We start from the raw sequence: 24,960 nt of genomic DNA on the forward strand, positions 1-24,960 counted from the left end.
CAGAACAGGCTCAGGTCTCAGAAGGAGACAATAGTATCTTGTATCCCTGAGGGTGTGTCTTAGAAGATTGATGCACCCTGTGAGGCCTCAAGTCACTGTGCTTTTCTGCCCAGCAGGTGGTGCTTGTCAGCTTGTAGCTCCAGACTGGTGTAAGGAGATGTGGCCCATGGTTGTTTTCCCTCAGGCTATGGGGTCCTGTTCTGAATGGAAGGCGGGTAGTAGAGCTGGGCCCCACCTCTTTCCTCTTAGGGAAGATACCACCCTAGGGAGAGGTCATTAGCATTTGAATAGTCTCTCTGCCTGTGCTGTCTCCACCCTTGTCTGGGTCAGTGCTCTGGGAACTGAAAATGGCTGAGGCTTTCTCCACTGAGCCAAAAAAGGGACAGAAATCCCCTCTTCAGGGCCAGTTCGTGGGCATTCTTGTTTTCACCCATCGACCAGAGATAGCACCCTGTCCTCTGGGCTCCCCCTCCCTCCCAGAGAGGTCCTCTGGCTCTCCGAGGTCAGTCATCACCAAAAACCTCTGTCTGCTTGTTGGCGATTTGTAACTTAAATTGAGCAGTCCACTTTTGTTAATTAAAACCCCAGTTGGAGCTCAGCTGAGCTATATTCACTTGCTCAGAGAGTGCTGCTTTGCAATTCAAGCCATGGTGGGAGGGGGCTCTCAGCTCGGGTCTGCAGTTTTTACTTACAGATTTTATGCTACGATCTTGGGCTTTCCTCCCAATTAAGGTTGGTGGATGATGAGTGGACGGTCATGTTTGTCCCCCCACAGTTATTCCGGATTATTTACTAGTTGTTTCTGATTGTTTATTAGTTGTTCCAGGGGGACAAACTAGCTTCCACTCCTCTCTATGCCTCCATCTTAGAGCCAACCTCAAGATTTTCTTTTTGTCTGTTTAAAATAGAAAGTTTATTTGCTCAGTATACCAAATAGGATGCAAGCGCTCTCATGACAAATAAACAGAAATGTGCAGATCAATGTAAAATAGTAATTTAGTTTAAATGAACGGAAATCTCTTTCAATGTTATGGCAACATATTCCAAAAAGAATCTTTTCTTCAGTTCATTACACATTTCAATAAAATAAAGGTGATAGTGGAGTAAGTAGAAGTTAGCTTGTGTGAATTTTCATTAAAAATAAAATTCCAACTGTATTAATCCATGCCAGTTAAACACGATAACTAAAATTTTCAGATAAATGCAAAAGGAGAGAAAGGAGTTAGTTACCATTTTTGTTTGAATAGTCCAGAGAAAAATGGTTACTCCAAATACTGCAGACAAACTGTTAAGACTGACTGATCTAGAACATAGTGTAGTACTGAATTTCAGTCTCAAGTTGTGCTAAATGCTCATCGTTAGTGTGGCACATTTTGGTCTATTGATGTGGTTTAATGCTAAGCCAAATGTCAATTTGTTACAGAAACACATAGATTACTATTGCTTTTTTGTTTGTTTTTAAATGTATATATTTTAAAAAGCCAGGTATACTTCCCCATACAAAGGCAGGTTTTCTGAGGAGCAACTTACACGAAGTAGTCTGGGGTGCACTGAGTAACACAAGGCTCCCCATGGCAAGGTGCTGGGTCAAACTGAAGGAAGGAATATTTTCAAGTGTCATCTTTTTTTTTGTTTTTTAATTAAATTCAGTTTTTTTTTTTTTTTTTTTTTGTTTGGTAATATAATGTTTCCTTTATTTTTTTCCTTTGATTTCCAGGAAGCTCAGAACTAAATTTTGTACACAGTAGCAACAGCTTTTGTGTTAATTTAGGTTCTTCATAAAGCAGATGCCAAAATGGGATTAGACTGTGTCTTGTTTTGTCAGGGCTGCTATGACGAATACTACACAATAGGTTGACTTAAAGAACAGCAATTTATTGTCTCACCATTTTAAATACTAGAAGTCCTCCAGATCTATGGTTGACTGATTTTTTAAAAAAAGTTTTGAGTTATCACTTTTATTGAGATATATTCACATACCATACAATCATCCATGGTATACAATTAGCTGTTCACAGGACCATCATATAGTTGTGCATTCATCACCCCAATCTATTTTTGAACATTTCCCTTACATCAGAAAGAAGCAGAATAAGAATAAAAAATAAAAGTAAAAAGGAACACCCAAATCATCCCCCATCCCACCCTATTTTTGTATAGTTTTTGTCCCCATTTTTCTACTCATCCATCCATACACTAGATAAAGGGAGTGGGATCCACAAGGTTTTCACAATCACATCAAGCATCATCTTAACTCCATGACAGCAGCCTGGTTTCCACAAGTATAATAATAATTGGGTGCACTGAAGAAAGTAACCACATTCTGATCATGACACCAATAGTATCCCTCCATTACAAGTCGGTGAGCATGAGAGGCCAGCTTGAGGTCATTGGCATGGTTAAACATTGCAGAAATTCTTGTTCAAAGATATAGCCAGCACCACATGGAGAAATACCCCACCCACCATAATCATCTGGATCCAACCACAACAGATCACACATTAGGCTCTCATGTGGAACTTCTTATAAATGATCCAGAGCTCTTATATGATCCACTGTATCTATGAATGGAGAGAGGCCACCGTAGAGTCAGAATATGTGTTCATCTGCTAAAGCTGTAAGAGGAAGATAATCAAATAATCTGTGAAATATTTCCAAACATTGGCATTTCCATACTTTTGTAGACATTCATCTTAAAAGCCATATACTTGGGTAATTTGTTAGCTTTCATGATTTCCTCTCAATATGGAAACATGCATTCTGGATAATGCACCTTTAATGCCACAACAAGAGTCTCAGTCTCCCTGGAAACATAACCTTTGTCAACATAGTTGTTCCACTTTGCTAATGCTGCCCTTTTGCAAAACACCAGAAATGGATTGGCTTTTATAAAAGGGGGTTTCTTGGGTTACACAGTTACAGTCTTAAGGCCATCAGATGTCTAAGGTAACACATCAACAATTGGGTGCCTTCACTGGAGGATGGCCAATGGCATCTGAAAAACCTGTTAGCTGGGAAGGCACACGCTGGTGTCTGCTCCAGAGTTCTGGTTCCAAATTGGCTTTCTCTCAGGACGTTCCTCTCTAGGCTTCAGCTTCTCTCCAAAATGTCACTCTCAGTTGCTCTTGTGGCGTTTGTCCTCTCTTAGCTTCTCTGGAGCAAAAGTCTACTTTTAATGGCCGTCTTCAAACTCTCTCTCTCTGCAGCAACCTGTGAGTTCCTTCTGTCTCAGCTTTTATAGGGCTCCAGTGAACTAATCAAGGCCCATGCTGAATGGGCAGGGCCACACTTCCATGGAAATATCTAATCAGAGTCATCACCTACCGTTGGGTGGGTCGCATCTCCATGGAAACACTCAAAGAATTACAATCTAATCAACACTAATAAGTCTGCCCACACAAGATTGCATCAAAGATAATGGTGTTTTGGGGGACATAATACATTCAAACTGGCACACTAGTCATCCATGAATAGTTTGTAACCTGGTGATTTTCCCACCAATTCTAATGAGTTCCTTAAAATTATGGAGTTGACCATGAATGTCTGTACAGTTGGTAACAGGACAAGAAAGTTCTTGCCTGTCTGATTCTTTCGTTAAGATAGCCTTAGGCTTTTCACACGTCTGCACTTGGTTCTTGTTAAGCTGTTGACATTCCTTCAGCTGGACCCAGTGGTCTAGCAACTTGGTCAATGCCTTGTCATCCATGGGGGCCGCTCCCGTCTCCCACCACTGCTGTGGCCACAGCTGCCGCGAGCTCAGGGAAGGAGGCGAAGAAGCCCTCTTTGAGACCTCCGCTCACCCTTTCCATTCCAGCCACGCACCCAGGGAGGCAGTAAAGGAGGTGGTGAAGGGCACCTGGAGGTGGTGGGGTGCTTGGTGTGGGGGCCCTATGGCCACCACTACCACCGACCTCCACCCGCCGACGCTCCCGTCTCTCTCGCCCCAAAGATTTTATTTTTTTAATGAGAACTAAATAAAAATTTGTTAGTGAAAAATACAACCTGTATATTGGGCACCCATAGTATTAGTCATTTTAACATGAGAACAATTTGTAGGGTTTAAGATGACTGGTTCGAAGAATTTTTTCCAAGAAGAAAATGTGATGCAGAAATAGTTTTATAGACTTATTTCTGCTAAAACATCATCTAGCATGTTGTTTTTATTTCAGTAATCTAAGTGGAAAAAAAAAAGACAAGAAATAATTTAGCTAGTGAAAATAGCACTAACAGGTTTGTACATGTTTCTTTTCTGATATTTAGTAGTGAGTTCTAAAATCTTCAAAAGAAGTACTTTGAATTTTTTGGCTTCACACATATTAAAATTCAGACCAGATGTCTTCTGATAATGTTGACAGTGGTATAGATGGATAAAGTGATATTCCTAAAGTCATATTCTACAAAGAATATATTCTCATTTTTCAACTTCTTATTTTGCGCCACACTGTTTTGTTATAATTTATCTTAATGTATAAGATTTAAAATTATAAACTTGTAAACAATCCTATAAAATATTTTCTTTTCTCTTCATCCGCAGAGTATGGTGAGGAACATAGAAGAATTTGGAAAGAAAGATTACAATGTATTTAACCACTAAATAACATGTTTAGAAAAAAATGTCTCAGTTGTTTAATATACCAAAAAAAAAAAAAAAAAAGATGTTTGGAATGCCATACATTCATGTTATGACACGAAATATCCATTTTTATTTTTAGGAATCATAAGATAATTTCTTAGATTCATATATATGATAATGCACAAGTTAGAATGTTGCAATGCCATCATCTTCCCACCATCCATTACCAGAAATTTCCCTTCACCCCAAACAGAAATCCTACACTCATTTCTTAACCCCCCATTGCCCCTTCCCCCACTTCTCATAACCCATATTCTACTTTTCATCTCTATGGTCATATTCTCTGATACTTTCTTTGTGTTTACTGTGGAGCTTAAATTTAACATCTTAAATCCATAACAATCTTGTTTTTCTTTGATACCAACTTAACTTCAATAGGACGCATAAACTATGTTCCTATGCTCCTCTATTCCCCCACCTTTCTTGTCAAAAATTACATATTTTACATTGAGTCCAAAACCACACTGATTTATCATTACAGTTTATGTATTTTAGATTCTGCAGGAAGTAAATAGTGGCATTACAAATCAAAAATACAGTAGTATTGGTATTTATATTTACCATGTGATCCTTACTGGAAATCTTTATTTCTTCATGTGGTTTCAGTCAATTGTTTAGTGTCCCTTCCTTTCAGCCTGCACAATTCCCTTTAGCATTTCTTATAGGACTGCTCTACTGGTGATGAAGTCCCTCAGCTTTTGATTATCTGGGAATGTTTTCATCTCCCCCTCATTTTTACCCTTCAGGTGTTTGTGAATTTTCTGAGTCTCTGAAGGTTATTGTTTTCTATTTGTATTCCATTGTGGTTGGAGAATGTGCTTTGAATAAATTCAATTTTTTTTTTTAATTTATTGAGGCTTGTTTTATGTCCCAGCATATGGTCTATTCTGGAGAGAAATCCGTCATCACTAGAGAAGAATGTGCATCCTGGTGATTTGGGATGTAATGTTCTATATATGTCTGTTAAATTTCTCTCTCTCTCTCTCTCCTTTCTTTGTTTCTTTGTCAGTAGGGCTCCCTTTAGTATCAGAAGTAAGGAAGGTCTTTTTATTAGCAAAATCTCTCAGCATTTGTTTGTGAAAATTTTAAGCTCTCCCTCAAATTTGAAGGAGAGTTTTGCTGGATAATGTATTCTTGGTTGGAAATTTTTCTCAGAATTTTAAATATGTCATGCCACTGCCTTCTCACCTCCATGGTGGCTGCTGAATAGTCACTACTTAGTCTTATGTTGTTTCCTTTGTGGTGAATTGCTTTTCTCTTGCTGCTTTCAGAACTTGCTCCTTCTTTTCAATATTTGACAGTCTGATCAGAATATGTCTTGGAGTGGGTTTATTTGGATTTATTCTATTTGGAGTTCGCTGGCCATTTATGCTTTTTTGTATTTATATTGTGTAGAAGGTTTGGGAAGTTTTCCCCAACAATTTCTTTGAATACTCTTTCTAGACCTTTACCCTTCTCTTCCCCTTCTGGGACACCAATGAATCTTAAATTTGGATGTTTTATTTTATCTATCATATCCCTGAGATCTGTTTTGATTTTTTTGATTTTTTTCTCCATTCTTTCTTTTGTTCTTTCATTTTCCGTTCTCTGGTCCTTGAGGAGCCTGAGTCGTTGTTCAGCTTCCTCTAATCTTGTACTATGAGTATCCAGAATCTTTTTAATTTGGCCAACAGTTTCTTTTATTTCCATAAGATCATCTATTTTTTAATTTATTCTTACAATTTCTTCTTTATGCTCTTCTAGGGTCTTCTTTATGTCCTTTATATCCTGTGCTCTCGTTGTTTGTCTTTAGTTCTTTGATTAATTGCACCAAGTACTGTGTCTCTTCTGATCTTTTGATTTGGGTGTTTGGGTTTGGGTTCTCCATATCGTCTGGTTTTATCATATGCTTTAAAATCTTCTGTTGTTTTTGGCCACTTGGCATTTGCTTTATTTGATAGGGTTCTTTCCGGATATAAAAAATACCAATCTCTAATTTGTCAGATCTACAGCTTGGTGGTGTACACTTTAACTAACCAGCAGATGGTGTCCGCGAGTCACCTATTCCCCTCAAGTCAGTTCTCCCCAACTTTGTCTTTGTGTTGTGTGGGGATCTGATTCTTGTGGGGTTCAATTTGTGCAGTAAGTTTGGGTGTGTTGTTGGTGCTGTCCGCCGTGAATGTGGGGCATGTATCTAGGTGCTTAGAGAGGCAGGGCAGCTTTAATCAAATCTCCCAGGTGTTCCCAGAGATTTAAGGCTGTTGTAAGAGTCTAAGCCTTCATTTCAGTCTTGCAGCAGAGTGTCTCTGCCTCTGACCCACAAGTCCTTGGTATTGGCATAGGGTCCCTGGGATTTCTGAGTCGGTCTCCCTTCTCAGCCGTGCTCTTCCAGGACCTCTTCTGAGGGAAGGCTGTGCTATGTCTCAAGTGCACACTGGCCTCCAGGGAAGCTCTGGGCCACTGGGCCATGCAGGGGCATTCCCAGCCTGCTGTAAAGGTGGCTGAATGGGGCATGTTAATTTCCCCCTTTTTGCACAGCTCTGCCTTCCCAGCTCTGGGACAATTAGCTGTGGGTGCACTAAAGGCCACTGTCCATGGCCGATATTGTGGCATGTGCGCGGTGCTGCAGGAAACAGTTGCTGTCACACTGGGACCCTTGGTGCGGCTCAGGGCTATGGCTCTGGCCCTGGGCAGGAGCGTCCCCAGCCCCCTGGGGAGATGGCTGCAAGGGGCATTGTTTCTTTCTCCTTTTGGCTCCCCTCTGCCCCCTGGCCCTGAGACAATCAGCAGCGGATGTGGGATGGGCTATCCTCCATGCCAGACACTGAGGCGTTGGCACAGCCTGCTCCTGCCGTGCTTCACTGAGTGGTTCTCACTGCCGTATCCGCAGCCACTCCCGGGTTTTTTTTTTTTTTTTAAAAGAACTAGTCCGTCTTCAAATGCCAAACCACAGTTTCCCCACACTGCTGTGTGGCCACCAGACTTTCAGCCGGCTCACTCAGTCTTTTCAGAATGCAGACTCCCGGTTTCACCAAATGTACAGTCTCCATGGATTTAGCAGACCTTGTCCGGTTGGTGCATTGCTGGAACTGGTGTTCTGGGTCATTTTCTGGCTTTTATCTAGTATTTTTCATGGAGGTGTTTTTTTGCCCTGTCTCACCTAGCCGCCAGGTTAGGTTCTCCCTGAAGATTAGTTTTAATTCCTTGAATGTTTAGTAAAATTCACCAGCATAGCCATCTGGTCCTGGGTTTTCTTTGTTGGGAGGTTTATTGCTTACTAATTCATTTCCTTTAAACCACACACATGTAAACAACCAGTTGGTTAAACAAGAAATCACAAAGTAAATTAAGAAATATTGTGAATGATATATCATAAATGAAAATGAAAACACAACATAAAGCCTTGGGATGCAGGAAAGGCAGTGCTGAGAGGGAAATTTATAGCTCTAAATGCTTACATAGGAAAATAAGAAAGATCTCAAATCAGAGATCTAAAAATCATATGTATATGAATTTTCTAGTGCTTCCTGTTATTGATTTGTACCTGTAGTCCATTGTGGAAAAGATACATTGCCTGAATTCAGTATTTTTAGAATTATTGAGTCTTATTTTGCGACCTAGCATAGTTCATCCTGGAGAATGACCATATGTCTACTAAAGAAGAATGCCTGTTCAGCTGTTGTTGGGTTAAATTGTCTGGGTCTAGTTGGTTCATACTATCATCAAAGTCTTCTGTTTAGTTACTGATCTTCTCTGTGGATGTTCTCTTCTGTATTGAAAGTGGTGTAATACTTATTTTAGAAGCATCTATTTTTCCTTTAATATCTTGATATTTGCTTCATATATTTTTTGTCTTTACTGTTACACACACACACACACACACACACATATGTATTTATAATTGTAATTTCTTGTTGAATCGACCTCTTTTGGCTTAAAGTTTATTTCATCTCTTCCCTGGCTTTCTTGTTATTACTATTAGTGTGGAATTATTTTTCAAAACTTTCAATTTCAGTCTACTTGTGTCTGAATATGGTATGTCTCTTGCAAACAGTATATAATGTAGTTATGCTTTCTTTAATCCATTCTGCCAATCTTTCTTTTGACTGAAGTATGTAATCCATTTGCATTTAAAGTAGTGACTGTTAATGAAGGACTGTCTTTTGCAATTTTGCTATTTGGTCTTTGTAAGTCTTACATATTTTTTGTTTAATTTCACTGTTAATATCTACTTACACATTTATTTAATATATGTAGTGTACAGTTTTGAATCCTTTCTCATTTCCTTCTCTATATATTTTCGGTTATTTTCTTTGTGTTTGTCAGCACTTAAGTTTAACATCCCAAATCTATAATAATTACATTTTCTTCTGTACAAATTTAGCACACATACTACTGTTCATATACCTCTCTGCCCCTCTCACCTTTTTGTTGTACTTGATACAAAACTATAATTTATAAATATGGCTCTTCTAGCCATAATTTAGAAAAAAATGGGAGCATCTTCATTACTTTATTGTAGGCAATGGTTTCTTATACTCTACACCAAAAGCACAAGGAAAAAGAGAAAAATGGGACTTCATCAAAATTTAGAAGTTTAGAGTATCAAAGGACTTTTTCATGAAAGTAAAAATACATCCCAGAGTATAGGAGACAGTATTTGGAAACCACATCTAATAAGGGTTTGTTACCTTGAATGGGTAAAGAAATCTACAACGCAATAACATAAAACCAAACAACACAATTTAAAAGTGGGCAAAAGACTTAAAGACATTTCTCCAAAGAAGATGTACAAATGGCCAATAAGCACATGGAGGTTTTCTCAACATCATTAATCATTAGGAATACAAATCAAAACAAAAGTGAGATACCCTTTTATGCCTAATAGAATGGCTGCTATTTTAGTTTTCTATCTGTTAAAACAAATGCTAAACGATGGGTTGGCTTAACAGGAATTTATTGTTTTATGCTTTCGGGTGCTAGAAGGCTTGCTTCTCATCTGGGTCGCTATCTTCAGGTTGGTGGGCAGTCTTGGGGTTCCTTAGCATTTCCATCCCATAGGAATGCAGACAGCAGAGTGTTCTCATTTCTTGTCTATGCTCCACTGCCTTTCAGCTTCTGTCTGCTCCTTGTTTTGTGTCCAATTTCCTTTGCTTATAAGGACTTCTGCAATGTTGGATTAAGGCCCACCCTCATTCACTTTGGGCACCTTAACTAATATCTTCAGAAGTCCTATTCTCAAATGGGTTCACAACAAGACCAGGAATTGGGACATGAATATGCCTTTTGTGGGGAACAGAATTTAATCTGCAATAGCTACTTTTTAAGAAGATAGAAAATAACAATTGCTAGAGAACATGTAAAGAAATAACACTCATTCAATGTTGCTGGGAATATAAAATGTTGCACTCACTGTGGAAAACACTTTGGCAGTTCCTAGAAAGCTGAGAGTAGAATTTCCGTATGACCCAGCAATTCAGTGCTAGGTATATATCCAACAGAATTAAAACAAGGACTTGAACAAATATTTACACACTGATGTTCCTAGCAGCATTATACACACTAGCCCAACGATGGAAGCAACCCACCTGTCCATAAACAGATGCGTGGATAAGCAAAACACAGATACATAAAATGGAATATTATTTAGCCTAAGAATAAGTAATATTCTGATACATGCTATAACACAGATGAAGCTGGAATACAGCATGTTGAATGAAATAAGCTAGATAGAAAAGATAAATATTGTATAATCTCACATATATGAATTCACTAGAATATCCAAAATGAATAGATTCAGAAACTGGAATACAGATTACCAGGGACTGCAGTGGAGGTAGGGAGTGGAGAGTTTATGCTTTGATTTCTGTTTGGGATGGTGGAAAAGTTTTGGTAATGAACGGTTGCAGTGGTAGCACAGCATTGCCAATGTAATTAGCATGACTGAATTGTATATTTGACAGTGGTTAAAATGGTAAATTTCAGGTTTTATGTATTTTACCTGAATTAAAACTTAAAAAAAAAAGATAGAGCCATACAGCACAAATGGTGAGCCCTAATGTAAACATGGATTACAGTTAATATCATATAGTTTCATCAGTTTTAAAGTACTATATTAATGCTGCATCTTAATAATACAAAAATAATTTTGACAACTCCTTGTGAAGAGCATGGTCCAATTAAAAATAAATTTTAAAAATTTTGTCTGTACAATGAGGTTATTCATATCCTCTTTATTAGCCAGAGTGGTGAAGACATTTTTACATTTGGCTTTGGAATATGAGGGTCCTCTCCATATTTCAATTGGAGCACACCTCATGTTCCAATGATTGGATGGGGTTACTCCCAGGTGATGGCCTGGGATTCACGATAGGTGGGTTTGGAAATTGTGCACAAGACTGGAGTCTCATGGCATCTTTCTCCATTCTCAGTTTGTTCAACTTCTACTTTTCTCATAATGGAAGTGCAAGGGTAAGGCAGATGTCAGCTGAACTATTGGCAATGCAACCACTGGTGAGTACACAGTTCTTTTCTAATGGAAATTAAATGTGTGTTGCCAGCAATGGTCAGATTCCTCCTATTGGCTTGAGTGTTCTAAGGCATTTGGGAGCCATTCAGGTCTCTAAGCTGCAGTTAAGTTTATCCTTGCCTCTGGGATGATCATGGAAGGTTAGGGGTTCATCAATAAATAATCTTCTTTCTAATGTTATACTAAGTTGTTCCAGGCTCCACTAAGGCCATTTGTTCAATGAACAGCTGCAAGAGGTTTTCTATTTTTCATCTAGTCCATGGCCACTTTGGAGAAGTAATGTACCATTCATAATATCATGCCTCCAATTGGCTTACCCATGTTGTATAAATAAATGATAGATGAATAGGAGTAGATGATTACAATCAGTAGGGAGTCTGAGGGTTCAACAGGTGAGTTTAATCAGTCCAGTGTTAGCAAATGCTAAGGTGGCAGGCTGTACATTTTTTGAGGAGCACAAATGTGATTTGGGTAACAGTAAAAGAGGGATCATTTATTTATTTATTTTTCTCTATTTTAATTTTCTTAAGATTTTGCACATTTTGAAAACTACCATTCTACTTACTCATCCCCAATTACCCAATTTCCCATTTTCTATAACTTTATTCACATTTTATAAATGGAAACAATAAATAGAAAGTATTTTTTTTTATTTTGGTTATGCATTCAGAATTATAGTAAGTAGAATAAAATGTGAAAATTAACCTGGAAATTTTTTGAAGAATTGGAAAGACCAGCACAAATGAAGAGATTTATTTTACTCTTGGAAAGATAGGTGAGAGGAAGATAAACAAAGACAATGAAAATGGGTGTTTGCAGGTCCCAGGGAAAGATCAAAATGGAAGGTCATCTAGGGTACTAATCTAACTGTGCTAATGGCTTAAAAGTGGCGTGGCATGGATATTGATTGCATTCTGGAGTCTATATTTACTTGGAATCAGTGAAGACTAATTTTTTAATGATTGCTCAAGTGCAAATTGTATAATCTCCTTCTGAAAGTCATGATTTTCAGTTATTGCAAATTTTCCAGCTTATACCGTACCACATATTATGTGATATTCCTTTGTAATCAAGTTTTTATATTCAGTGTGTGTATGCATCTGTGTGTGTATTGCAAATGCAGATGGCAGTTCCACTCTGAGAATGATCTGACTGAAACTCACTTTTGAGCTTTCTATATACATATAGCCCCTGCTTTCTCAGTGCTAAGATCTTGCACATCCTACTCTGAATATTGGTAAGGGTGGCCCTGTCTGAACCCAAATGTCCATGATGTTGTAGGAGTCGTTGGCCTTTAAAGATGTAGCTGTAGACTTTCCCCAAGAAGAATGGGCTCTCCTGAACAAATCACAGAAAAAGCTCTTCAGAGATGTGATGGCAGAGATCATCAGTCATCTGGTTTCAGTGGGTGAGTCAGAGTTTATCTACGTATCCATTTATCATCTATTAATGTATCATCTATGATCTATTGTGCAAATGTTTGGAACAGCTTTCCCATATGGCTTTATGTTCTTTTTATGTTCTTTATTATATTTTTATGCTTTTTATTTTTAATCTTAGTTTTATTTAAAACATGAACTGCTACCTAGGACAATTTATTTCTTTGCCTATTTCTTTTTTTAATGTAATTTTATTGAAATATATTCACATACCATACAATCATCCAAAGTGTTGCAACAGTTGTTCACAGTTTCATCATATAGTTGTGCATTCATCACCACAATCAAGTTTTGAGCATTTTCATCACTCCAAAAAATAAAAATGAATATAAGAATAAAATTAAAAGAGAACACTCAAAGCATCCTACACCGCTCCTCCTCCCTCATTTACTTTTTTTAAATTGAAATATATTCACATACCATACAATTATCCAAAGTGTAAAAGTTGTTCACAGTATCGTCATATAGTTGTGCATGAGGAATAAAAATGAAAGTAAAAAAGGACACTAAAAATGTTCCATATCTCCCTCCTCCGTATTATTCATTTTCTTTTTGTCCTCATTTTCTCTACTCATTTGTGTATAACTGGTTAAAGGCAGTGTGCACCATAAGGTTTTCACAATCATATGGTCACACCATATAAGCTATATAGTTATACGATCACCTTCAAGAATCAAGGATACTGGATAGCAGTTCAGCAGTTTCAGTTATTTCCTTCTAATTATTCTAGCAAACTAAAAACTGAAAAGGGATATCTATATAATGCATAAGAGTTACCCCCAGAATGACCTCTCAACTCCTTTTGAAATCTCTCAGCCATTGAAACTTTATTTTGTTTCAAATCTCCTCCCCCTTTTTGTCCAAAAGGCTTTCCCAGTCACATGATGCAGGATCCAGGCTCATTCCCAGGAGTAACATTCCACATAGCCAGGGAGATTTACACCCCTGGGAGTCATGTGCCATGTAGGGGGGAGGGCAGTGAGTTTACCTGCCAAGTTAGCTTAGAGAGAGAGAGGCCACATCTGAGAAAAGAGGCCCTCTGGGGGTGACCTAAGCACAATTATGAGTAGGATTAGCGTCTCCTTTGCAGTATCAAACTTTGTAAGGGAAGGCCCCAAGATTGAGGTCTCGGCCACTAAGCTGGTGGTCCCCAAGCTGGGGAAGTTTAATATTCCCACATTTTTGCACAGTCCCTTAAGGGGGCTTTGTAAATACTTTTTATTCTGTGCCCAAATTACTCTGGGTTGTATCAGGGCTTCATGCTAACCTGTACAAACAAGTTCTCACTCCCTAGTCAAGGTTACATGTAATTATGGCATTTTAGTAAACTGACCATGCATGTTAAATCATATAGTGTGCTACAGAAAATATAGATTTTGCACCATATAACCATTGCTTCCTTTGATCTCACACAGAAGTCAAAGTTTTAAAACATAGTATCATCCTGTGCCCTTTAGGTGGACCCCAATCTCAACCAGTCCATTTCGTTTATATCTCCAGTTGAAGTCTGATCTCCTTTTCACCCTCTTTAGCAGTTGCTTCAGGGGGCAATGCTGACACTCTCAGGTGCCAAACTCTGGCTCTGAGTCCAAGGTGCCACACAGACACCCAAATCTCCAGGGACTGACCACATCAGACACAAACAGCTCAGAATCTGAAAAATTTAGAAATAACTGTTATAACTCATGAATAGATGTGACTGACGTAGGAGCTTACAATCTAGGAACGTTTATAGTTTCAATTCTTAGAGTTTACACATTATTAGTCTTTATTAATGAGGCATTATAATGTTGGTCTTTTCATTTCTGGTTTATTTCACTCAACCTGCTGTCTTCATGGTCCATTCACATTGTTGTGTACTTCATAACTTCATTCTTTCTTGCTGCTTTCTCCTGCAAAAACATTCTTATATTTGTACATTTAATCACACACACTGACCACTCTAAGTTTCACTAAGTTATACAGTCCCAGTTTTATCTTCTGTCTTTCCTTCCAGTGTCATACAGACCCCTAATCTTCCTCTTTCAACCATATTCACAGTCATCTTTTTGCAGTGTTCTTACAGTATTGTGCTACCATCAACTGTATTGTGCTATCCATTTCTAGAGCTACACAATCAATCCTCTAGAATGTTCTATACTTCATCAACATCAAATGTCCAATTTCTACCCTCTTTCTATCTCCTGATATCTTCATTTCTACACTCTTCTCCAAACCTCTCTCTCATGTCCTTTCCTATCTGTCTGTAGCACTCCCTTTAGTATTTCCTGTAGAGGAGGTCTCCTGTTCACAAACTCTCCATGGTCTGTTTATCTGTAAATATTTTAAACTCTCCCTCATTTTTGAATAACAGTTTTGCCAGATATAAGATTCCTGGTTGGCAGTTTTTCTCTTTTCAGGATCTTGAATGTGTCATACCACTGCCATCTTGCCTCTGTGGTTTCTGCTGAGAGCTCCTCACTTAATCTTACTGAGCTTCCCTTGTATGTGATAGATTGTTTTTCTCTTGCTGCTTTCAGAATTCTCTGTCTTTGGCATTTGAAAATCTGGTAAGTGTCTTAGAGTAGGTTTATTTGGATCATTTCTGTATGAGGTATGCTGTGCTTCTGGACCTATAATTTTATGTCTTTCATAAGAGTTGGGAAATTCATTTATTTTCTCTTTTATTTGTTCTGCTTTTCCCTTTTCTTCTCCTTCTAGGACACCTATAACACATATATTTGTGTAGTTCTTGTTGTCCTTTAGTTCCCTGAGTCCCTGCTCATATTTTTCCATTCTTTTCCCTATCTGTTCTTTTGTGTGCAGGATTTCGGATGTCCTGTCCTCCATCTCACAGATCCTTTCTTCTGCCTTTCCAAGTCTGCTGTTGTATGTGTCCATTGTGTTTTTCATCTCTTCTATTGTGCCTTTCATTCCCATAATTTCTGCTGTTTGTTTTTTCAAGCTTACAAATTCTTCCTTATGATCACCCAGTGTCGTCTTTATATCCTTTATCTCTTTTGTCACATTCTCACCTCATTGATTCAGTTTGAAAGATTTGTTTGAACATCTATAATTATTTGTTTCAGCTCTTGAAAATTAGTTGAAATGTAGGCTTCTTCCTTTGACTGGGCCATATCTTCCCATTTCCTGATGTGGCTCATGATTTTCTGCTGTCTCGGCTTGCGGTTTTCCTGATTGGTTTATTCTGGAGGTTGTTATCTCTCTTTTGCATAAGATTTTCTTGTTGGTTGACTTTGCTCTCTGTCTTTTCTTTGTTTCTCTCCCTGGCCAGATGTCAGATTGGCTCTGCCCTCCAGTCATCTCACCCAAATCAGGCACCCACCGTGGCCTGCCAGAGGGATGGGAGATTGGCACTGAGCACCCCAGCAAGTTCACTGTGTGTGCTAATACAAATCTGCTGGCTTCCAGTGGTTCTGGGTTTTCCACCAGCTAGCAAGACCTGGGTTTGATCTGGGCCCCTGCTTTAACAGTTGGTTCTTCCCTATTTCTCAGCCAAAACAGGGCCAGGTTTCCATACAGGGTGTATAGACCAACTCCTATGTTCCTCAGAAAGGGTCCTTGCACTTTTTGGACTCTCCAGCAGATGGTTCTGTTCAGCAACTTAATCATCCTCAGTCAGGTCCGCCTTGGAGCATGGCGACAGCTGCAGCTTCCCACAAGGGTGGGGGAAAGGCTTTCAGACCCAGGGCTGGAAACGCATGTCTGTCACGTTTTCTCAGGCTCTTTGTCCCTCACTGATCTGGGCCTTGAAATGTCTTCCCCTGTTCACCAGATCTTCAAACAATGAGGGTATTTTTCACTGCTGTGAGATTTTAAAATCTGTTTTCCCAATGAGAGTGGTGCCATCTGCCATTTCAGTGCTTTTCCCACAGGGAGACTGAGTGAGGAGGTGGGGAGAGGGCTGGCTGGCTGGGATGGAAAATTCCTACCTGATATTTTTCTCTTTCTTCAATTCAGCATTTGCAGGGTCTTACTCCAGTTTATGTCCTCCTTCAGAGTTTCAAACACTTCAGAATTGTTCTTTTTTTCATTGAATCTCTGGAGAGAAGTTTTCAGTAGCTGCTTACATCACCATGTTGATGATGTCACCCCCTTGCCTATTTCTCATAGTTTTTCACCCTATTGGAATATGGTCTTTTTGACCATGATTTCATGTCTGTGTTGCTACTCCATCTCCAACACTCAGAACAGTGCTGGGGGCTCAAAGAATATTTTTGAAACCATAAGTAAGTGGATTAAATATTTTTCCAATAATTATTCTGCTTGAGGGTCTGCCGAGGCCTCATAACACAGTAGTAAACAAGAAGCATATTCTTGTCCACTTAGAATTTACATAATTGTAGTGGAGATTATGTTTATTGGGCTCTTTTTGAACATAGTAACCAACCACTGTGGAGTTACAGAATTTTACCCTATTTGGAAGTATGGAGGATTCTGCAAATTCTTTTAATTTGAGCATGGACATATTCAATCAGAGGTCCTCACTGTATTTGACTTAAGGTCCAGGGTTAGCTGTTTGATGGTGAAGGGTTGTCATGATTCTGTGTTCTAGGTATGGTTCCCTTGGGTGAAGTTCAATGTTTACTTTTTTTCATCTGTGGTTCCTGCTTTAGGTTTGAGTATCATCACTGTTACCTGCAAATAACAGAAAAATCCATTTATCTTTTTCCTGCAAACAGGATTTCAGGTCTGCAAATCAGATGTGCTTTCTCAGTTGGTGCAAGGAGAGGAATTGTGGAGAGAAGGAATAGTATTTCTCCAAAACCAGAGTTCAGGTGAGCAGTAGGAACCTGTGCTTTTCTACAAGTGGAAATCTGCTCAGTGAGGGAGTGGGTTTTTGGAAATATCAAAGTGAGTTATATTTTCAGAAACGTGGGTGATAATATTGAGGTCATTTTCTATACACTTACTAATCTCTATTTGTATGGCTTTGGCTTTAGGGAAGTGGATATTCATGTATTATTGGAGTTAAGTTTTCACATAATGGCCCTTGTCCTGATCCTTCTCTTTGAATGTTTTCCTTCTCTTTAGTACTCCATAATCCTATCTTCTTTATTTTTCTCATATTTCAATATTGAAAATCCTTACTAATTTTCAGTGTCCTAGAATGTGTTTTACTGCCTAGAGTATTCTTTAATTTGAGATTTGTTTCTTGTTAGAGGTCAATATTTGAAACATACTCACAGGTACTTAGGGTATTATCAAGATTTTCATTCTTCTAATGCTAACCAAATGATTTATTGTTTTTTTCCTATAATCTCAGGTAGGGAAAATGGCCTTAAAAAACAAGAAATGATGACTATACAAAGTATCCACAGGAAAGAAGCATCTATCATCATGTCATTGGTAAGCTTTATGGGTGTAAATTTTCATCTTCCAAATTGATAAAAGTGAATAGAATAAATTAGGAATTCAATACAATCACCTAAGTGATTAAAGGTGATATTAAAGCCTAATTGAGTGGAAAATCTGTGATAACTTGAACACACAACCATAACTTTGAGTTCTTATAAAAAACAATTGAATAAGTATTGCTTATATACCTAATAAATGAAGCATCTTGCAGACTTCAAAGTTAATCAGATGGTCCTGCAGTTGAGATGCTACAAAAGAGAAATTCCCTGTATATGCCGTAGAATGATGTATGTACTAACATGGGGAGGCTTTTAATTTGTATCACTGAATGATAAATCGAGAATTCACAGGTAGAGAAAGGGTTAAATGAATGTATATGGACAAACCTTTTAAATCTCTCATCTATTTCCCAAATGCAGAAATCTCACACTCCAAAGAATCTCTATAAATGTAAAGATTTGCTAGAAGAATTCACAAACAGATCTGCCATTTCTCAACATGTGTTAATTCAGAAGGAAAAGAAACCCTATTTCAGCAGACTACTTAGAAATGCCCTCAGTGACTGGTCATCTTTTTCTCAATGTAAGCAAGTTCACATCAGACATAAATTATACGAATATCCTGTAAGTGGTAAAGCCTTTATTCAAACCTCCAGCCTTAGACAATACAATGGATCTGCTATTGGAGAGAAACCCTTTGAATGTCCTCAATGTGGGGATGTCTTCTGTGATCCTTCTTACCTTAGGCAACATGAGAGAAATCACACCGGGGAGAAACAATATCCGTGTCATCAATGTGGGAAAGCCTTCACTGATTGTTCTAACCATAGACGTCATGAGAGAATTCACACTGCGAGGAAAGTGTTTCAGTGTCATCTTTGTGGGAAAGCCTACCTTCATCAATCTACCCTTAGGCTACATGTGAGAACACACACTGGAGAGAAACCGTATCAGTGTCATTTATGTGGGAAAACCTACACTCAGTGTTCTAACCTTAGGCGACACGAGAGGACTCACAACAGGAAAAAACCCGATGAATGTAATTTATGTAGGAAAGCCTTCAATACATGTCCTCACCTTAGAGACCATGAGAGAATTCACATTGGTGAGAAACCTTTTGTATGCCATCTGTGTGGGAAAGCCTACACTCATTGTTCTAACCTTAGGCGACATGAGGTGAGTCACAGTGGAAAGAAATCCTATGAATGCCATCTATGTGGGAAAGCCTTTGTGAAACATTCTCTCCTTAAATCACATAAGAGAACTCACCATGATAAGAAACCTTATGAATGTCAGGTGTGTGGGAAAGCCTTTACTCATTGTTCTTACCTTAGGCAACATGAAGTAACTCACACTGGTGAGAAACCATATCAGTGCCTTCTATGTGGGAAAGTCTATGGTCATTGTTCCAACCTTAGGCGACACGAGAGAACTCACAATGGAGAGTAACTATGAATGCCATCTCCGTGGCAAAGCTTCACTTCATGTTCTCATCTTAGAGACCATGAGAGTACTCACTGGAGAATGTTGCCTATGTGGGAAAGCCTTCATCTTTTGTTCTGGCCTTAGACACCATGAGAAAACTCACACTGGAGAGCAATCTTATGAATGCCATGTCATAAAGCTCTCACTTGTTCTGCTTTGGTGATGCGAGAGAATTCACAATGAGGATAAACTACATGTGTGATCTATGTGTGAAAGCCTTCACTCTTTCTGGATTTAGATGACGTGAGAGGATTCACACTTGAGAGAAATTGTATGAATATCTTTGTATGGATGGCAAAACCTTAGGTTTATTTTTGTAATCTTAGGCAATACAAGAGAAGTTAAATTGAAGGGAAAACCATATAAAAGGTGTATACATGGGAAAGCCATCAGGCAATGTACTGACTATAGATGTGACAGCACTCAGTAGAAGTGTGTATGTAGAAGAGATTGCAGCATAGAATTAACCATTATGCTACAGAACTCACAAACTGAAGAAACACTGTTTGTAATCAAGAAGGAAAGGCTTTTCATCATCCTTACTACTTTTGTTAATCTAAACAAATACATGCTATAAAGAATCAGTATGAATGTCTTCTGTGTAGCAAAACCTGGTGTTGATGGTTTCATGACACAAAACTAGTGAACTGGCAATACAAATGTAAAAGCAGAAGAGTCTTCATCTACTACTATAAGTCATAAACCAGAGAGAAACATGTTAGAGAAATCCTATGTCTGTAATCATTGTGGGAATGCCTTAATTTGTGTTAACCTTTCATTGAAATGAGTGAATGCAACAGGAGAGAAACTCTAGGCTTGTAATCAGTATATATAACCATTTAGCCAAATACCAAATTTGGTGTGCAAAAGGAAATTCATTTTAGGAATAGCCACTAATATGAAAAATAATAGTGAAAAGTCTATTAGTAGGATATAATCCCTAGGGGAAGTGCCAGATGATTCATGCTGGAAAAGTTAGCCAATGCAAATCATGAGAAATCATTTATTCAGATTTGTTGGTAATGTAGGAATTCACATTATTCAAAGCACTCAGGGTCATAAATGAAGGAAAATCTTTAGTGATTATTCATTTTCTGGTAGTATTAATATTTTTCCACTGGGAAGGCAATCATCCTGAAGGTAAAATAGGTCAACCCTTAGCTGGCTTTCACATCAAAAAACTCAGACTGGAAAATATAATTTATAGGTACCCAATTTAGCAAAGAATCCTGAATCTATAAAAGCCTTATGATTGAAAATATGTAGGTAAGCAATGTAGGATTGTGGGAATATTGAATGAAGAAGTTTGTAAGAATGTGAAATGAGATTCAATTCAATAGATTAGTAATTGCACATATGGAAACAAAAATTGTTGCTGAAAAATCTAACTTGGCAAAGTCCTGGTTTTTTTTTTTTTATCTAGCTCTAAAGAGAAATATTTGCATACTGGAAAATAACTGAATGAAAATTGAAACATGGAACAGAAAATGATGTACCTTACACTTATGTTAATATTACAACATGTATGTGCACTTCAGGGATAAATATTCTTTAAAAGTCTGATTTCAATTTTAATTGCCATTGAATATTGGCATCAAAACTTAGGAAAGTATTAAAAATTAATATTTCAATAAAAGAAGTATTTCAGCCCTTGGAAGTTACGCATGCTTTGGCAAGAAAATTTGTCGAAATCTAGAATCTGGCAGTGCATCATTCCATATATTAGAATTTTGTTGCAGAAAGGCAACAAGAACAATTTATAACAAACAAGATATAGAAGTACATTGATGGTGTGGGGAGGGGCACAAAACTAATGAATACTCAAATCACCCTCTGGGACTGACTCCAACCCCTCTTATTCACTTGTGCACAAGGCTAGGCTAATACCTGAATAATGAGAAGGCCTGTTTCTTGTACTCATTTGTAATTGAAAATTATCCTTTTTATCATGTGGGAAAATGAGAACTTGAAGTTTATGATTGATTAACCCATGTGTTTATGAAGGATTATACAATGCCCTCATCCACTCTCCTTTATGCACTTTTATTTGACTATTTCATATTGATGGATGATTCAAGTTCAATAATCTGGGCTTCTGTGTGTAATGTCTCTTAACCTCATACATTGAGTTTACCTGTAGAATATAGTGTGCTAAACTAGTAGCTATTGTACTTCTCTATCTTTTCATATATTTAATCATTTTCTCAATTATGTACATACTGTCTTCATTTCTAGGCTGCTAGGACAGAAATAAATGGATTGGCTTAACAACAAATTTACTGAATCATGGTTTCAGAGGCTAGAAGCCTTACTTTTTCTCCAAAGACCTGTGGTGTTCTGCCATTCATTAATCTTTGGCATTCCTTGGCTTTCCTATCACATGGTTATGTCCTCTCTTTTCTCTCTTGTTTTCTAATTATGTTCAGCTTCTCCTCCTCGACGGCCTTCTCTTCATAGTCTCCAGTATTAGGAGTAAGGCTGAATCTTAATCAGTTGGGTGACAACTTAGCTAAAAATAACATCTTCAAAAGGTCCAATGGCAAACATTTTAGAACTAATTAGTAAATTTAGGATGGTCACAGTGTACAAATTAAAACTCAACTTCTGTATACTGGCAATTAACATGTAAAAAACACAAGAATCATTTGCAGCCTATCACAATATATGATATAGGTATGATTTCAAATGATAAGAGAGGACCCATAGAAAACAGGAAGCCACTGTAGCTAGAAACCAAAAGCAATAAAACCCAAGACAAGAACCAATAGATACCAGCCATGTGTCTCCCTACCTGACAGAGATGTCCTGGATTCAATATCTTCCAAAGGTCCAGTCCATTCCTCAGGAATGGATTAGGATTAAGAACATATTTTTAAGGGGTATATATTCCAACCTGCTACAGATACTTATAGCAGTTATTTTACATTGTTTTTAAAAAATCCATTCTCAAGATATGTCTGTATCTGATGATTTCTTTTTTTCTATTGATTATTCATCTAATTCACTGATGGTTTGGAAAGGTCAAGATCATATTTTTTGTTGTACATCAGTGTTAAATAATCAGGCAGAGATTGAAGATGATGTCAATTTCCCCAAAGAAGTTGGCTATTGCCTCTCTTAGGCAGAGTAAGGCAGGGTTTATGACTTTTTTCCTCTCAGGAACTGGAGTGTACTTTGGCTTGACTGCAGCTTTGAATGCACTCAATCTTAATCTACTGTAACATCATTTGCCTCTTGAATTTATTGCAGGCATATTCCTGTCATTGGATGTTATCTCCACAGAATCATGGAACTACAGGAGATATGATGCTGCTTTTCTTGTGCAGCCACCAGCTAATAGCATGCGGGGAAAATATCCCCAAATACATGATTCTCTAGATTTCAATCCAACCTCAATATGCCAACATTCCACATGTCCGTCTGCTTATTTTAATGCCTCTGTTAGTTGGAAGGTGTTATGCACCCCCAAAAGGCCATGTTTTTTTAAATTCAGTTTTATTGAGAGATATTCACATATCATACAGTCATCCATGGTGTACAATTAACTGCTAACAGTACCATCATATACTTGTGCATTCATCACCCCAATCTATTTTTTTAATTCAGTTTTATTGAGATATATTCGCATACCATGCAGTCATATAAAGCATACATTCACTTGTTCACAGTACCATTATATAGTTGTGAGTTCATCACCAAAATTAATTTTTGAACATTTTCATTACCACACACACAAAAATAATATAAAAATTAAAGTGAATAAGAACAAAGTAAAAAAGAACGCTGGGTGCCTTTTTTTTTTTTTTTGCCCCCATTTTTCTACTCATCCATCTGTACACTGGGTAAAGGGAGTGTGATCCACAAGGCTTTCACAATCTCATTGTCACCCCTTGTAAGCTACATTGTTGAACAATCATCTTCAAGAGTCAAGGCTACTAGGTTGCAGTTTGATGGTTTCAGGTATTCTAGCTATTCCAATACCTTAAAACCTAAGAAGGGTTATCTATGTAGTGCATAAGAATGCCCACCAGAGTGACCTCTCGACTCCATTTGGAGTATCTCAGCCACTGAAACTTTATTTTGTTTCATTTTGCAACCTCCTTTCAGTCAAGGTATTCTCAATCCCACAATGTCAGGTCCAAATTCATCCTTGGAAGTCAGATCCCACATGGGGAGAGGGTAGTGAGTTCACCTGCTGAGTTGGGTTAGCTAGAGAAAAGGCCATGTTCTTTTAATCAATTTCTGTGGGTGTAGACCTATTGTTGGTGTGACCTTTAGATTAGGTTATTTCAGTTGACTTGTGACTCATCTCATTCAAGATATGTCTTAATCTTACTACAGTCATTTATAAGAGGATAAAACACAGAAGCTAAGAATTAAGAGAAGCTCACAGAAGAGCCCTGAAGAAGATAGACGATGTATAGAAAACAGGAAGCCACTGTAGCAAGAAACCGAAAGCAATAAAACCCAAGAGAGATGGGCCAGCCATGTGTCTCCCTACATGACAGAGGTCCTGGATTCAAGCAGTGTATTTCAGAGTCCAGGTATCAGCCTTTTGATGCTTTCAGTTGGACATTTTCATGGCCTAGGAACTGTAAATTGTAAATTAATCCCCATTGTAAAAGTCAACCCATTTCTGCTATATTGCATTCCAGCAGCTTTAGCAAACCAAAGCAATGCCCTAGTTATGTTTTGTTGCTTATCGTTTTCACTGGCTGCACAAAGCAAATTCTTCCATTTGTGGAAATGCTTGTGGACATCTCCTCCCCTCATAAGGTCTCTTTCTGAAATCTTAGTTCACATAGTAGTCTTTACATAATTCTCTGGTACTTACAGCATGTGTGTTTTAAAGAATTATTTATTTTACTTGTTTTACTTTTACCACCACATCTTCCCTGGAATCAGAATTCCCTATATTTTGTTTACATAATGATCACCCTATTTTGTCCTCATCCTAGAAAGAATATCTCTTCCTTCTGGGACTTTTAATCTCACTTTGAGAATTGTCAAATGCCTCAGCAGAAAAGCAGTGTAGCGTTGGTGCTCACATCATTGAACTTTCCCTTTTTTCGGAGATTGCACCATCACAACTCATAGATGTCCTGGTTGTTCTCCAATGCCTTCAAACAGTTTTTTGACAATTTTATCCAGGTTTTATCATTGCATGTGGGGAATGTCTAATAGAGTACTTAATTGTGATTGTCAGCATGGTGGTCTTTATGGAGGTGTGTTAACCAGAGTAAATGAGCATACTATTGGGTTTTGTGTGTACTATTGGGTTTTGTGTGTACTCATTTGAAGCTCCAGGTATGTGTGTCAGTGTCAGTGTATGTATTGTCACCATATCCATATGCCCAGGGAGTGGGTAGTCTTTGTATGTGAACGTGTATTTTGAATTTCAGAATATGGATGTAGAGACAAGCAGGGAGTACCTGGTTTCAGTTAAACATTCAACACACCAGGAGGTCAGTAATTCTAGCAGGTGCCCAGAGAGGGCTTTCCTGGACTTTAGGAATAGTGAAAATGGCAGTCATAGTC

The 24,960-nt window shown here is 38.0% G+C and overlaps 1 protein-coding gene and 1 pseudogene across 3 annotated transcripts in view; one reads left to right on the forward strand and one right to left on the reverse strand.

Moving 5' to 3' along the window:
• LOC119524741 (zinc finger protein 596-like) overlaps positions 1-21,079 on the forward strand; it is a 48,367-nt gene extending 27,288 nt beyond the window's left edge. For all 3 annotated transcript variants that reach the window (XM_037823414.1, XM_037823415.1, XM_037823413.1), the window contains 5 exons: positions 11,044-11,125; positions 12,423-12,549; positions 17,263-17,358; positions 17,847-17,929; positions 18,358-21,079. In XM_037823414.1, coding sequence (XP_037679342.1) covers positions 11,044-11,125; positions 12,423-12,549; positions 17,263-17,358; positions 17,847-17,929; positions 18,358-19,386 — 1,417 coding nt within the window. In that variant the 3' untranslated portion in view covers positions 19,387-21,079. The remainder of the gene's footprint in view (positions 1-11,043; positions 11,126-12,422; positions 12,550-17,262; positions 17,359-17,846; positions 17,930-18,357) is intronic.
• On the reverse strand, positions 1,527-3,706 carry LOC119524742 (annotated as a pseudogene).
• Positions 21,080-24,960: the final 3,881 nt, after the last annotated feature.

Source organism: Choloepus didactylus, assembly GCF_015220235.1.
Source record: "Choloepus didactylus isolate mChoDid1 chromosome 11 unlocalized genomic scaffold, mChoDid1.pri SUPER_11_unloc6, whole genome shotgun sequence".
Lineage (NCBI taxonomy): Eukaryota > Metazoa > Chordata > Mammalia > Pilosa > Megalonychidae > Choloepus > Choloepus didactylus.